This window comes from Ursus arctos, unplaced genomic scaffold (assembly GCF_023065955.2).
Source record: "Ursus arctos isolate Adak ecotype North America unplaced genomic scaffold, UrsArc2.0 scaffold_23, whole genome shotgun sequence".
In the NCBI taxonomy this organism is placed as follows: domain Eukaryota; kingdom Metazoa; phylum Chordata; class Mammalia; order Carnivora; family Ursidae; genus Ursus; species Ursus arctos.
In genome coordinates, this window is record NW_026622908.1 from 31,321,316 (window position 1) to 31,336,365 (window position 15,050).

Genomic DNA, 15,050 nt, shown 5'->3' on the forward strand with positions numbered 1-15,050 from the left:
TGGTGTCAGAATCCTGTGGGGCCGCCTCCAGTGACCTTTACACGTAGCGTGTGGTCTGCTGAAGATGGCAGACATTGCGGTGAGACGACACTGCTGCTCAGGGCTGTGCTGTGGGGAAGGGCTGGGACAGGCCTGAGGTCAGGCGGGGCTTCTGACTGGACCCAGCAGAAGCCTCAGCAGAGATAGGAAGTCTGGAATCAGGCTGTTGCTGACCAGAGGACAGAGGTTTCTATGGAGACCAGAGGAGCAGGAAGCATGGGGCCTGGGGGGAGGGGGCATTGGGAACATAGAGATAGAGGCATGGGGGCCTTGCAGGACTACTTGTCATAAAATATCAATTCAGCCAGTCTTGAAGCCTCCTTGGACAAACAAGGAAACTGAGGCACGTGTGGGGACAGCTTTGCACGTGGTCACCAACACCGGCCTGGCCTAGCCTGCTTTGCTCCCCACTCGCAGTGACTGCACCGCCAGGCAGCCGATGAGACTCCTGGACGGTTGGACTTGGGGCTGCCCCTCAGTGTGTGGCCCAGAGCGCTGTGGGAGCACCTGTCAGCTGCCACCCTGTCGTGAGGCGGCCCCTGCCTCCTGGCCACTCTTGTCAGTGTGGGTCCGGGGCAGCGGGCAGGGCCCAGACCTCATCACTGCTCACAGAGAGCCCGCAGCACCTCCCCCCTACTGACTGTGGCCTTTTGTTTTCTGGGTGACACTAGCATCAGGCGGTGTGTCCGGGTGACTAATCTCCTCCAGGCCAGGCAGCTGTCACAGGGCGGCCTGACCAGACGGGCGGGGAAAGCTGACACCCTGGGGGAGTGCTGGCAGGCCAGCGCCCGGGCAGCAGTGGGCAGCCAGGCCTTCAGGCTTCTCTTCCTGGGTGCGGAGCAGACTGGAGTCCGGCAGACCGGGTTCAGGTCCGGGTTCTGCCACTGACCGGCCTTGTGACCTGGGGCGTGTACTGCCCCTGTTCAGGCCTCGTCTCTGTAATGGAGCCGCTGATCCTACCCGCCTCGCAGGGCTGTGGTCGGGATCAAGTGAGACGATAAATGAAAGTACTTAGCTTGGGGCCTGTCTCGCCGTAGGCGTTCAGTCAATGGGGCCGTTGTTGCTCTTATTAGGGTTCCCCTCCCTGCGCCATCCCCCCTTAGTCTCAGTCCCATGGCCCCAAAGGAAAGACCCTACTCTCCACTGAGGCTCTGGGGTACAGGCTTTGCCTTCACGCAGACTTGGGTTCCATTACTGGCTCCCCATTGACTCGCTGTGGACTTCGGGCAAGGTACGTCCTTGTGCCTCAGTTTCCCATCAGGAACATGGTAGGATGCAGTACCTATTCTTCCACATTGCTCTGGTTTATAAAATGATATGTGTGCTTGTAAAGGGCTTAGCAGAGTACCTGGCTCATTGGGGGCACTCAATAAACGTTAGCTGTGATGATAATTGATTTTAGTAGGAAGCCGAGAGCTCTCTGCCCTCGCCCGTTCTCCTACCCGCAGAGCTTAACTCCTGCCTTTCGCCTTGTCTCCTGCAGAGGCTGGGGACTGTAACAGGCAGTCTCGAGCACTGCTTCCCCAGGCACACTGCCAATCACAGGAGCTTGGACACCTTGGCCCCATGTGCCTCTCCCTGAATACCCCCACACCCATCCAGGGCTTCCGCCTGGCGTTGCTAGCCCAGACTCACATGCTTGTTGCAGATTAGAGTGGGTGAGTGGGTGGTGGGAGAAGCAGGCAGTAGACACGCACGCAGCCCGGGCCTGAGTGCTCAAGCCGAGCGTCCACCGCCGTTTGTCCAAGGCTCACACCCACCATGCCTGACTTCTGCCAGACCCTCAGCAGGTGGGCGTGTTTCTCTTGTCGGCCCCAGGCACATGTCCCATGGCTGTGGCTCAGACCTCTCTGTGGCTGCCAGGGCCCGGGAGATCACCTGATGGCGGGGCACAGGCATCCCTGGGCATTCTGGAGGCATTTCCCCCAAGCCTCCCAGGCTTCCTGCCCTTCCCCCACTGTTCGGAAGCAGTGAGGGTGCAGGAATCCCAGCAGCCTGTGAAGAAAGGGCAGCCGGGGGCAGGTGAGCTGGCGAAGGAAGCTGGGCCGGTGTTCAGGAACAGGTCAAGGGAGGATGGTTTGAGTAAGGGTGCTCCGCGTGGGTCCTGCCTCCCTCCAGGAGGGCAGTCTGGGGCGGAGAGTTGGAGCTTCTAGCATTGGCGCCTCGGACAAAGTGCAGTTCACAGGCTCCCTTGGCAGGAGGGCTGGAAGGGTTTTCAGACATCACCCGTCAGCCGGTACTTTCACACATGGGAGATCCGGACTGGGCCTCTGCAGAAGGCTAAGACAGAGCAGTCTACCAAGAAAGTTCTTTCTTTTAGCCCCTCAGAGGTAGAGACGCACACCCAGAACGCACCCGGAAGGCTTTTCTCTTGGCTCAGGCCTCTTGTTTCTCCCCGTACAGCGTCCTCCTGCATGAGGCCTGCGGTGGCTCTCCCTCTGTGCGGCTCTCCTCCAGTCCTGAGGGCCTTGGTCCCCAGGGTCCTTTGATCCCGAAGTCAGATCCTCTCCATTTCTAGTGCCGCTCTCAGCCTCAGCCCACCACTGGGGCTGAGAGAGTCTGGGGGTCTTATCCAGACTGAATTTCTTTTCAGAGGGCCTCGTTGTATTCTCGTAGCTTAGTTTGTGCCACGTCCCAGGAGGGGACACCTACACCCAAGCTGCCCCGAGTAGCCAAACAGAGGCCCCAGGAGAGGAAAAGAAAAGGCTTATCCTTGGCCCCTCAGTCTGTAGAGGCCGCCTGACTGCAACCTGGAACCCAGGGCTGCGGGCTTCCAGCTTCCTTTTTTCCTTTTCCATCAGCTTCAGGCTGAGGGAATCAAAGGCCAGGGCTTTGTGGTTTATGGTGCCTGGACAGGGGAGCCGCATGGGAAGCGGGGAGCCCCTTGTACCCGTTACTCCTGGGGCAGCATTGGGTATGACTGGGGAGGGTGTTAGTGCTTCCAGCAGTGGTAAATGTGGGCTCCCCTGTGGACTCCGTGGTACCCTCACACACCGTGTTTCTGGAGGTCAGAGGCCATGGACCCTCCCCCATCCTCTCTGTGTCCCTTCTCTGTGTCCCTTCTCTGCTCAAGGGCAGAGGCTGTGACTGGGCTTCTGGGCGCAGGATGGGCCATAGCCTGGCCCAGCCCCTGATGCTCCCGGTCTCTGCCCAACAGCCATCCACCTGCCCCTGCCATGGAGACCTTCTTTAGGAGACGCTTCCAGCGGAAGGCGCCAGGCCCCGGGGAGGGGCAGCGGCGGCCCAGCAGTGTGGGGCTGCCCACAGGCAAGGCCCGGCGCCGCTCCCCTGCCGGGCAGGCCTCCTCCTCACTGGCACAGCGGCGCCGCTCCAGTGCACAGCTCCAGGGCTGCCTCCTGAGCTGCGGGGTGGGGGCCCGGGGCTCCAGCCGCCGGCGCTCCAGCACTGTGCCCCCAGCCTGCAACCCCCGCTTCATCGTGGATGAGGTGCCCACCCCCCAGCCTGCCGCTGTTGGGCCGCAGCTTTTGGGCACGCCCCTGCTGGTGGCTGGGCTCATAGGCATGCATGAGGAGTCGTCCGCTCAGGAGGAGGACGTGACCATTGCGGCATTGAGAGCCACCCAGCCAGGCACCAAGAGACCAGGGCCCTCCTCACACCAGGGCACCCTCGTGCCCATGCTTCGCTGCCTGCGCCGGCGCCGAGCCTCCTCCCACCTGCTCCCCGCTGACGTGGTGTATGACCGTGCCCTCTGGGGCCTACACGGTTACTATCGGCGCCTCAGCCAGCAGCGGCCTCCAGGCCAGCACCCCAGCCCTGGGGGCCGAAGAGCCTCAGGCACCGCAGCTGGCGCTCTGATGCCCGCCCGCGTGCGCCCGCTGTCCCGCAGGCGTCAGGTAGCCCTACGGCGCAAGTCGGCAGGACCCCAGACCTGGAGTGCCCTGCTTGCGTAGGTATAGCTGCGGCCGGCAGGGCAAGTATGCAGACCCCAAGGGGGCGGGCCTGAAGGAAGGACCTCCAGGCTCGGCCTGGCCTGAGGGCCCCCCCCTTTGGGAATAGCTCCAGACAGTGCCTGGAAGCCAGCGCATCCTACAAGGGCTGTGAGGAGGGCTAAGTCTCCTGCAGAGAATCTCTCAGAGTCCTAGGCTGCCGTGGGGTGTCCCCTGCCCTCTTCATGGCAGTCCCTGTCTTGGCCAGGGGTTGAAGTCACAGTGAGGGCAGAGATCCCAGGTAAGGGGGGAGGAAGCAGAGTCACCAGGTGCTCAGCTGGCCTCAGCGGTCTCCTTTTCTGCAGGAAAGCCATCACCAAGTCGGGCCTCCAGCACCTGGCCCCCCCTCCACCCACTCCCGGGGCCCTGTGCAGTGAGCCAGAGCGGCAGGTCCGGAGCACTGTGGACTGGAGCGTGAGTGGCAGGGTGCTGGGAGGGCGGGATAGGTGGGTACCAGCCCCTGCTGGGCTTGGGACCACAGAGCGGTTGGAGGTGGAGGGAGGTGCTGAGGGCAGCTGCGGGAGGAGCCCATGGGCAGGGCAGACCTGCTGGGGTGGCCATGTTTGAGCCAAGCCCTCAAGAGCAGGGACAGTGGGAAGAGTGCCCGGCTGGCTCTGTTGGTGGAGCCTGCGGCTCTTGATCTTGGGGGTTACTTAAAAAAAATGTTTTTAAATCTTCAAAAAAATAAAAAAGAGCAGGGACAGTTGGGAAACAGGATGGAGCAGAGTAGATTGTGGGGCCGGAGCCGGTCTGTCTTGGGAGAGAGGTGAGTTGGTAGGGCAGGGCAGGAACTGACGGATGGGCTGGGTAGCAGGTTTGTGCTGACCGTGCTCATCTCATGGTCTAGGAGTCCGCGACGTATGGGGAACACATCTGGTTCGAGACCAACGTGTCCGGGGACTTCTGCTATGTTGGGGAGCAGTACTGTGTAGCTAAGATGCTGGTGAGTGAGCTCTGGGTGGCATGCCGCCCCCTGCTGGTGGAGCGAGTCTAGAAGCCTGTGGGCTGACTTCTGCTGGCCCGACAGCTGTAGCCCTTCGGAGGGGAGGTGGGAACAAGAGCTCACCTGAGCGCCCCTGCTGAGGGCTGCCTGCGGAGGGCAGGAGGAATGGGGCTGTGTTCAGATGCCAGGACCGGGCATGCCCAGTGAACACACAGGGCAGCTGTGCTGGGACACATGAAAGGATTTCTCTTCCTGCCCTGGGGCAGCATCCTGGACGGAGTTACCTGGTGCGTCAGGGCCCTCTCTTCGTTTTCTGCAGCAGAAATCCGTGTCCCGGAGAAAGTGTGCAGCCTGCAAGATCGTGGTGCACACTCCCTGCATCGAACAGCTGGAGAAGGTGAGGATGGGCGCTCAGCCTTTCCCGCCCCTCCCCTTTGGGTGCCAAAGGCATCTGAGTGCACACACGTGTGCGTCTCTGCACGCATATTCACGTTACAAGCGTCACTTGCCAAAAGTGTCCCAGCCTGCGTGGTGGTGAAGAGCCAGAGACCGTGGAGCTGAAATGGCTGCATTTGAATCCTGTCTCCCCCCCCACTTTTTATCTGCCTTATCCCCATTGCCCAGAACAAGCCTGGCAGTGAGTGAGGCTCACTGACTGTGTCAGTGGGGTGGATTCATGACTGACGGCCAAGACACCATTTTATCCGCACCTAAGTTCACATTTAGAAGGGCCATTGTCTTGCTGAAGCTTGGCTCTGTCCATTACACACTGCTGCTCTGGAGACCTTTCCCTAAGGACTGTGGTCCGTAGTGTGTCGACAGCTGGTGTCATGTCTGGGCCCCGTGCTTCTAAACGGAAGTAGAGGGGACACTGGGGAGGTAGGTCCAGGCAGAGGGTGGGAGGCAGCAGAAATCCCAGTCAGCACGTGGGAAAGCCTGGAGGACTAGGAATAGCATGAACGAGGCTAACGTGGGCCACTTGCCCCAGCCCGACTCCTAGAGTGAGGTTTCCCCGCAACTGTGCTGAGGCTGACGGAGGGACAGTTGGGAAAAGAGAAACAAACACAGCCCCAGGCGTTACAGAACACAAGGTGGAAATCAAACCAGTTTCCACAAATGAGCTAATGGTCTCTGGGGACCAGCCAGCACAAGTGTGCAAGCAAGGATCAGGTGCCTGCACGTGCCTAGGCTGGGAGCACTGGAGGGCAAGGGAAAATCTGGGAGGAGTAAAGCATGCTGCCTTTTAGTGGGGGAGGGGGACACAAAACTCCCAGTGTCCCGCATCCCAGGTACCGACAGAGGAAGGAAAGGGTCCTTCTGGCTGGTGGAGAGGAGGCAGGGGTGCAGGAGGGCTTCTGAGCAGAGATGTCTCACATTCTGAGGGCTCCCGGGACGATTTGGGGCTATCCCTGCCTTGTGAGGATGACTGAGTGACACTTTCCTGGAGAAGGTGGCTGGATGCCTGACCCCCTGAAAGGAGGTTCTGACATTTGGGTGGGCATTGCAATGTTCCGCAGATAAATTTCCGCTGTAAGCCGTCCTTCCGTGAATCAGGCTCCAGGAACATCCGTGAGGTAAGTGCCCAGGGTAGTTATGGGTAAGGAGGCCCCGGGTGTCCTGAGTGGACTTCTCCACAGTGTCTCCAGAGTGCCACCAGGGACTTGGCCCCTTTGAGGCTGCTCTGGGGCCCAGGGAGATGCAGGGCTGAGGCTCTGAGAGGGTCTCGATGGGGAAGGCTTGGCTGGCCCTGCCTGCAGATGGGAGGTGAGGCCCTGCCTGCCTCTTTTGCCTCCTCTCTCTTCTCCCCTGGCTGGCGCCTCGGCCCCCACCTCGAGGCCATGGAGAGAAGTCTCCAGCCGCCCTGCCCTCACACACGCTGCTGCAGAGAGCTTCCTGCAGCCCACGCCGCACGTTCATACATTGAGGGGTGCAGGCCACGCTCAGGGCTGCGCCTCTCCAGGCCTCGCTGTAGTGATATTCTCTCCTCCTCCTCCAGCCAACCTTCGTGCGGCACCACTGGGTACACCGGCGGCGCCAGGATGGCAAGTGTCGGCACTGTGGGAAGGTGAGGCTCTGCCCCGGGGCCAGGCTGCTACCCGCTGGACCCGGACCCTGCGGCCCCCCGAGCCTCAGGCTGTGCATCCAGTGTGACTGCCCGCCGCTGACGGCGTCTCCTGCGTGCAGAGTCCCGGGGTCACTGCCAACCTAGCTGAGGTGCCCAGTCAGTCCCAAAACACCCAGGTCTCTGGACGGAGCAGGAGAGCAGGGAAGCAAGTTCGCTTCTAGTGCCGTGTAGCTGCCTTGAAGCCGTGCGGGAGCCCCTGGGAATTGTAGAGACTCACTCGTTTGCTTGCTCAGCCCTGTTGGCTGCCGAGCACTGAGCGGGCGAGTGAGGGCCCTGCCTTCCTGGAGGAGAATGTGGCTTGAAGATAGACTGCGGGCAGTCTCCCTGAGCACAGCCCACAGTGCGGCGGTCACTTCCTCCCTATCTGCTTCTGCTCTGTTTCGCTCAGTAAGCGCAGGCTCTAGCAGGTGGCGGGGCCTTGTCCCTCTTCCCTCTGCTCACTTTCAGTGCCGAGCACAGTGTCAGGCAAACAGCTAGGCCCTTGGTAAATGTCTGGGGAATGAACAAGGGAATGAACGTGACAGGTGCCGTTAAGAAGCGTGAAGTGCTCTAAGTGTATACCGGGGGACCTCGGGGTCTGGGGTCAGGAAGGGGCTCTCCACTGGCAGGAGTTAGCTGTGGACCCTTTCTGGCAGATCGAGCGTGTGCACCCAACTGCTTTGCGGTTAGCTTCAGAGAATTGCAGGCCTCCCTGCTCCAGGGGCTTATTTTGTAGTTGTTTCCGTTTTTAAAAATGGGCTCAATTTCCCTGGGTGGGGAGAGGTTGGCCACGGGAGAGGGGCTGGGCCTGCTGCTCTGGGCCCGGCTGCTGGTGCCCCAACCACCCTCTCCACCCTAGGGCTTCCAGCAGAAGTTCACCTTCCACAGCAAGGAGATTGTGGCCATCAGCTGCTCCTGGTGCAAGCAGGCAGTGAGTGGTGCTCGCCCCACCCCCGGAGGCTGTCCCCTGGGTGGCACTGGGTGGGGGCCCCCCACGCCTGGGCCCAGGCCCGGCTCAGCTGCGGCCCCTCCTCTCTAGTACCACAGCAAGGTGTCCTGCTTCATGCTGCAGCAGATAGAGGAGCCGTGCTCCCTGGGGGTCCATGCTGCTGTGGTCATCCCACCCACCTGGATCCTCCGTGCCCGCAGGCCCCAGGTGAGTCCTGTCTGCACCCGTGGCGCCGCCTCCACGCTCGGGCTCTGCCAGCCACCCCAGCCCGCCCACCTTGTCACCAATGCCCCTGCTTCCTTTGCAGAATACCCTCAAGGCAAGCAAGAAGAAAAAGAGAGCATCCTTCAAGAGGAAATCTAGCAAGAAAGGGCCAGAGGTTAGTCTTGGGGCTGGGTGGGCAGCTGGAGGGGAACAGGAAAGAGGGGCCTGTTTCTTGAAGTACTGAGCTCTCTGGGCCGATACAGCCTTTGGTGAGCTCTGGGCCCCTGAGGAAGGTGGGGGGCCAGATTCAAGTTGCCTCTCTCTGGCCAGGCCCCCCTTAAGGTCTGCCCCGGAGGCGGTACGGGAGGGGGCACCACTGAGAATGGGGGTAAGATCTGCCAAGCCAGGGTAGAGCCTCACAGTCTCTGTGTCTCCAAGGAGGGCCGCTGGAGACCCTTCATCATCAGGCCCACGCCATCCCCCCTCATGAAGCCCCTGCTGGTGTTTGTGAACCCCAAGAGTGGGGGCAACCAGGTACGCACAGCCTCCCCTCTCCGCGGGGGGCCTCCGGGGGAGGAGCGGGGTCAAGCTCCGCACCCCTCCCCTCCGCAGCACCTGCTCCTAGCTTCCGTTGCAGGCTTCTGCCCTGTCCCTCTTGCCCAGAGATCCTGAGGAAAGCGAAGCCTGTCTCCATCCCTCGCCCCTTGCTGGGCCCGGTTCCCACAGCCGTGTCCTTCGTCCTTCTCACGTGCTTGTCCCCACGTCAGTCCACGGCCCTGACTGGCTCCCCCGGTCCCCTGCAGGGCGCTAAGATCATCCAGTCCTTCCTGTGGTATCTCAACCCCCGACAAGTCTTTGACCTGAGCCAGGGAGGGCCCAAGGAGGCGTAAGTACTTGCCAGAGCTCTGCGGAGACGGTGGGGAGCGCTTGCCTGGCGCGGACCGTCAGGCCCACATCCCCTGACCCTGTTCCCATCCTAACTCCAGGCTGGAGATGTACCGCAAAGTGCACAACCTGCGGATCCTGGCGTGTGGCGGTGACGGCACGGTGAGTCCTCCTGCCTCTGCTCCTGCGTCTGCGTCTGCTCCTGCCCCGCTGGGCTGACCTGCCCTTCTGCTCTGCCACCTCCAGGTCGGCTGGATCCTTTCCACTCTGGACCAGCTGCGCTTAAAGCCGCCGCCGCCCGTTGCCATTCTGCCACTGGGCACTGGCAATGACTTGGCCCGTACCCTCAACTGGGGTGGGGTAAGAGCCCAAGGCGGGGAGCGGGGTGGGGGATGGGCTGTGCGGCTGGGGGTGGCCCCTGTCCCCAGGAGAGGCTCAGTTCCTGCCTTGCCCCCCCAGGGCTACACGGATGAGCCCGTGTCCAAGATCCTCTCCCATGTAGAGGAGGGGAATGTGGTGCAGCTAGACCGCTGGGACCTCCGTGCCGAGCCCAACCCCGACGCGGGGCCAGAGGAGCGCGAGGAGGGCGCCACTGACCGGGTAGGTCGGCCAGGGCCAGGATGGGGGCAGCCGATATCCGGGGCTGGGGGGGAGGGGGAAGCCCTCTCTCCCACTTGCCGGTTCTGGGCCTTTGGACAAATCTCTTCATTTCTGCAGACTTTCGGCTCTCCTGTACAGTGGTAACAGTGGTACCGCATAAGCCCGCTGTTACTGGGCAGATATTTACTGAATATCTACCACATGCCAGGCACCATTTTAAGCAGCAGCAGAACAAAGTCCCCGTTCTCATGGAGCCCCTACAGAATATGGCACTTCGGGAAGAAGTGTGTGGGGCGGGGGGCTGGAAAGCCAGGGAAGAGAATGCCAGCAGGGCCCAGGGTGTTTTGTATACGGGGCACTTGGAGGAGCCCCGCGGGAGCTGTGGGCAGAGCCTGAGGCGGGCTGTGGGCTAGGGGGAAGAGCTTTCTGGTGGATCCCGTTAACTGTGGGAAAGGCTTCCAAAACTGCGTGGGTCAAGCCAGCCTGGTGGCCCCTGCCACGGAGTAGGTCCGAGCAGGAAAGTGGCTGTGAGGCCCAGCCCTCATGCTGGGCCCTTGACCTTTTTCCAGCTGCCCCTGGACGTCTTCAACAACTACTTCAGCCTGGGCTTTGATGCCCACGTCACCCTGGAGTTTCATGAGTCTCGAGGTAGGCAACCACTTGCTGAGAAAGCATCGGGAGGCTGGGAGGGAAGGACACAGGAGAGTCCCCGAGAGGGTCAGAATTTGCCCCCACCCACCACCCCCAGCAGAGCCCAGCACTCGCCTGGGGAGCCCCAGCAAGTTCAGAATGTCTGACTGTCCCGTTTCTTGTCGCCACCCAGAGGCCAACCCAGAGAAATTCAACAGCCGTTTCCGGAATAAGATGTTCTATGCCGGGGTGAGTCTGGGGTCTGCCAGCAACTGCCTCCCCCCCGCCCCGCCCTTGCCATGCCCACTATTCTACCGCCTGTGCCCCCTGCGCACCTGTGTCTGCCAGGCCACAGGACCCCCGCCGAGAAGTGGTGAGAAAAAGTCCCTGTCGCCAGATGGTTACGCCCTCTCTCTCCCACAGACAGCCTTCTCTGACTTCCTGATGGGCAGTTCTAAGGACTTGGCCAAGCACATCCGAGTGGTGGTAAGTGGGCCAAGCTGGCAGGCAGAGTGGGTGGGCCCAGCGGAGGCTGCCTTGGCACGGGTATATACCCTACACCCTCCCCTGTGCCTGCCTGCAGTGTGACGGAACTGACCTGACCCCCAAGATTCAGGACCTGAAACCCCAGTGCATTGTTTTCCTGAATATCCCCAGGTGAGGAGGGGAGGGCTCTGTGTGTGCCCTGATGTCTCCATCCTGCACGACTGTCCTCTGAAGGCCCTTGTGTTGCCTTCCCCTCAGGTACTGCGCAGGCACCATGCCCTGGGGCCACCCTGGGGAGCACCACGACTTTGAGCCCCAGCGGCACGACGATGGCTACCTCGAGGTCATTGGCTTTACCATGACGTCCCTGGTGAGTGGGCCAACATGGACCTGCCTGGAGCCCTGGTTCTGCCCCCACAGTGACCAGGAGCACTGTCCCAAGATGGAAGGGTGGGGGGATCACAAGACTTCCCTTCACTGGCCAAGATGGGAGAATTCATGCTCTTCTCCTGGCTGGGGTCTCTCCCTTCCTTACTCCCGCCCTCCTCTGACCAGGGTCTCACTCTCCGCTCTCCCCTCCCCTCTCTGACTGAGGTCTTATCCGCCCTCTGCTGTCTGTTGGGGTTATTGTCGCTTGTTCCCTGGCCACAGCATCCGTGCGGGGAACAGAGCTGGGGCCCCACTGCCCCTGCCCCAGCTCCTGACCTGAGCCTTCTGCACCCACAGGCGGCACTGCAGGTGGGCGGGCACGGCGAGCGGTTGACGCAGTGCCGAGAGGTGGTGCTCACCACGTCCAAGGCCATCCCAGTGCAGGTGGATGGCGAGCCCTGCAAGCTCGCAGCCTCGCGCATCCGCATCGCCCTGCGCAACCAGGCCACCATGGTGCAGAAGGCCAAGCGGCGCAGCACCGCCCCCCTGCATAGCGAGTACGTTCCCCTCCCGGCCACCACCTGCCCTGGGCCCGAGGCCAGACTCTGCCCCTCTCTCGAGCCTCGGTTTCCCCAGCTGGAGAGAGGGCTGCGAATCCCTCTGCCCTGGGGAGGCGGCGCAGGGTCCCCAGGTCTGGCGCCTGGCCGAGGACCCTTCCCGAGCGCTCTCCTCCCGCCTGTGCCTCAGCCAGCAGCCCGTGCCCGAGCAGCTGCGGATCCAGGTGAGCAGGGTCAGCATGCACGACTACGAGGCCCTGCATTACGACAAGGAGCAGCTCAAGGAGGCCTGTGAGTGCCAAGCGCGGCAGGGGGTGGCGGGGAGCTGCTGAGGGCGGTGGGGGGGGTGGCGGACGGGATGGCCAGCTGCTGACGGTCTGCTCTGTCCGCCAGCTGTGCCACTGGGCACCGTGGTGGTCCCCGGTGACAGCGACCTAGAACTCTGCCGTGCCCACATCGAGAGGCTCCAGCAGGTGAGGGGTTGGGCGCCTGCCCTGCCTGGGCCCACCCGCTCTAGTTTCTGTTCTCTGCCAACTCCCGCCCTTGGCTTCTCTCGGCAGGAGCCCGAAGGTGCTGGAGCCAAGTCCCCCACCTGCCAGAAACTGTCCCCCAAGTGGTGTTTCCTAGACGGTGAGTGGCCCCGAAGGACCAGCTCCTGATGGCCCCGGGCTGTGTCCTGCCCCCTCCCGCAGGGCTCCTGGTGGGGCGGCGGGCTATCTGGGCGTGGATAAGGGCCTCCTGCCCCCTCAGACAGCTGTCCGCCTCCCTCACAGCCACCACTGCCAGCCGCTTCTACAGGATCGACCGGGCTCAGGTGAGCACTCGCAGCCCTCCGTCCACTGCTGCTTCTGGGCCACGCTGGGGGCCCCTCTGCTTTTGTCTCGTGCCTCCACAGATGGGCTCACCTGTCGTCCTACTGGGTGCCTGCACGCCTGCTCGTGCTCGTGGGTGGGGTGTAGGCACGCTGCCCACAGACAGAGGGAGCTGGCGTGCCCCGAAGAGTCTGGCCGGGTGGGTGCGAGGGCCTCGGAGCACAGGGGCCAGCCGGTGAGGCACAGAGGTGAAGGCGCTTCTGGCCAGATGCTAGGTGTCCCAGGCAAAGGCTCAGCAGTGGGAAGGAGCTAGGAAGGCAAGGGGAAGAGGGACTGGCAGGGCCCCTGCCCCAGCTTCTGCCTGCCGGCATCCGTGCTCCTGGCTCCTGGCAGAGGCTTGTCCGGAGCTGCTGGCCTGGCTGCACCTGCACTCCCACCAGCGGCTACCCTGGAAGGTCCTGACTCTCGGCCCCTGGCCTCCCCACCCACAGGAACACCTCAACTATGTGACTGAGATTGCACAGGACGAGATTTATATCTTGGACCCTGAGCTGCTGGGGGCATCGGCCCGGCCTGACCTCCCAACCCCCACTTCCCCTCTCCCCCCCTCCCCCTGCTCACCCACACTCCGGTGAGTGCTGCGTCTCCTCCAGCCCCCTGGCTCGAAACCCCTCCTACAAGCCTGTACCTCTTGCCGTCCTGCCTTTGGCGCCAGATGCATGTCCAGTGTCCAGCTAGCGGCGGGTCCCCACGGGCCCCTCCCTGGCTGAGTCACTGGCAGAGAACCAAACCTGGCCAAAGCCCAACTGACCAGCCCTTTGTCCCCCCGGGGAAGTGTCACCATCCACCCTGCTGCACTGGCCAGAGACCTGGGCTCCCCCTCTGACCTCTCCTCTGCCAGTCCTGTCCTCTGTCCCCCAACATCCGAGCATGGCAGCCTGAGCCTGGGCCTCCAACCTCCCCTCCATCCCCACTGCCCAGTGCCGTGCCCTTCCTGGCCCTTCACGTGCCCTTCCTGGCCCTTCAAGGCCTCAAGTGTGCCCGCCTCTGCACTTCCCTGCTGCCCCGGAAAGGTCCCCTGTTCCTCACCTGCTCCACTCAGACCTCAGCTTGGGAGTTTCCTCCCCAGAGAAGGCTTCCCAGGAACCCCGGCTGACGTTGCCGTGAAATCACAGCACCCCGTCTCGCGTTCTTCGTCGCCCTTCCCGCTCTGAGGAGGCCTTATTTATTTGTGGACTTGTCTGTCTCCCCGACTAGAATGTAAGCTCCGTGAGAGCAAGCTCTCCGTGCGTCTTGTTGGCCGCTGTCTCGCTGGCCCCGACACAGTGCTCGCTATGTAGGGGGCACTCAATAAACTGTTGACAGAACACAGGGCGCCCCCTGGTTGGGCGGGGAGGGTGACCGCTGTCTCTGGGTCCGGTCTCATCCTGCTCTGCTTGCAGGTCACTGCCAGGGGACGCACCGCCCCCTAAAGGTGAGGCCTCTCCCCTCTCCCTGGTCCCAGGTGGGGGTGGAGCCCGCACACAGCCTCCCACAGCCACAACCCGCCAGGGCTGCTGGGGTCACCCCGCCCGGCAGGCGCCCGCCTCTGCCCAGCGCGTCTGTGCACCCACACAGGGCCGGCCCGGCCCCAGAGGGTAATGGGCAGGTGTTCCGTGCAGGTGAAGAGCTGATTGAGGCTGCCAAGAGGAACAACTTCCGTAAGGTACCAGCGAGGGCTCCGGCTTCTCCGCTCCGCAGGGCCCCGGCAGACAGGGCCTCTGGGTGGGGTCGAGGGAGCCTGTCCTCTGTCTGTCACCTGCCATCGTCTGGGCCTCTGGGGGGGTCTCCATGGTGATTGCCCCATTCCACCTTGCCCCTGTCCAGCTCACAGTGTCCCTTTCAGAGAGGCTTCCTAGCACAGTCTGCCTGTCCCCAGTACTCAGCAAGGAGTGAGTCTTACAGAAACCACGGGCTCCAGGGCTTGGTGGTCAGGGCTCCTGGGGGGTCCAGAAGCCCAGGGTCTCTCCCCTACACTCCAGAAAGAGCCCCAGAGCCATGATGTGTGAGCACAGTAGTGTCAGGTCTGCGGCCTCTGTGAGTTGGGGGACATTTCCGTGGCTGGCAGGAGGGTGGCCCTGAGGAGCCCCAGCCCTGCTCTGCCTCCTGCCCTCAGCTCCAGGAGCTGCACCGAGCTGGGGGTGACCTCATGCACCGGGACGAGCAGAGCCGCACGCTCCTGCACCATGCCGTCAGTACGGGTAGCAAGGAGGTGGTCCGCTATCTGCTGGACCACGGTGAGCTGTGCTACTAGGGTCCCTGGGCCAGGGCCATGGTGGGAGGAGGGGAGGCTGCCAGGCTTCTCTGACTGCCACCTCCCCTCTCCTCCAGCCCCCCCAGAGATCCTTGACGCTGTGGAGGAGAAGTGAGTATGGCGTTGGTGCCAGACCTTGGTCACCCTGGAAACTGCCCCGTCTTCATCCAGCCCCTCCCACTTGGCTGGTCAGAGCCTAGAAACCCTTCCAGGCCGCATCCGTCCAGCCCTT

The 15,050-nt window shown here is 62.6% G+C and overlaps 1 protein-coding gene across 10 annotated transcripts in view; it reads left to right on the plus strand.

The window, feature by feature from the left end:
- The window catches only part of DGKZ (diacylglycerol kinase zeta), a 40,968-nt gene that overhangs the window by 24,630 nt on the left and 1,288 nt on the right, over positions 1–15,050 (plus strand). For 3 of the 10 annotated variants that reach the window (XM_057317314.1, XM_048216295.2, XM_026512027.4), the window contains exons 2-29: positions 4,292–4,400; positions 4,834–4,929; positions 5,252–5,326; positions 6,447–6,503; positions 6,926–6,994; positions 7,893–7,964; positions 8,073–8,189; positions 8,290–8,361; positions 8,625–8,720; positions 8,990–9,072; positions 9,173–9,233; positions 9,318–9,431; positions 9,531–9,671; positions 10,241–10,319; positions 10,495–10,550; positions 10,725–10,787; positions 10,885–10,958; positions 11,046–11,157; positions 11,514–11,713; positions 11,904–12,004; positions 12,107–12,186; positions 12,274–12,343; positions 12,487–12,527; positions 13,017–13,156; positions 13,968–13,999; positions 14,187–14,230; positions 14,681–14,801; positions 14,896–14,929. In XM_057317314.1, the coding sequence (XP_057173297.1) occupies positions 4,292–4,400; positions 4,834–4,929; positions 5,252–5,326; positions 6,447–6,503; positions 6,926–6,994; positions 7,893–7,964; positions 8,073–8,189; positions 8,290–8,361; positions 8,625–8,720; positions 8,990–9,072; positions 9,173–9,233; positions 9,318–9,431; positions 9,531–9,671; positions 10,241–10,319; positions 10,495–10,550; positions 10,725–10,787; positions 10,885–10,958; positions 11,046–11,157; positions 11,514–11,713; positions 11,904–12,004; positions 12,107–12,186; positions 12,274–12,343; positions 12,487–12,527; positions 13,017–13,156; positions 13,968–13,999; positions 14,187–14,230; positions 14,681–14,801; positions 14,896–14,929 (2,409 nt within the window). Of the gene's footprint in view, positions 1–3,196; positions 3,947–4,291; positions 4,401–4,833; positions 4,930–5,248; positions 5,327–6,446; positions 6,504–6,925; positions 6,995–7,892; positions 7,965–8,072; positions 8,190–8,289; positions 8,362–8,624; positions 8,721–8,989; positions 9,073–9,172; positions 9,234–9,317; positions 9,432–9,530; positions 9,672–10,240; positions 10,320–10,494; positions 10,551–10,724; positions 10,788–10,884; positions 10,959–11,045; positions 11,158–11,513; positions 11,714–11,903; positions 12,005–12,106; positions 12,344–12,486; positions 12,528–13,016; positions 13,157–13,967; positions 14,000–14,186; positions 14,231–14,680; positions 14,802–14,895; positions 14,930–15,050 lie in introns of all 10 variants that reach the window. The other 7 variants (XM_026512028.4, XM_026512026.4, XM_048216303.2 and 4 more) reach the window with 5 other exon arrangements.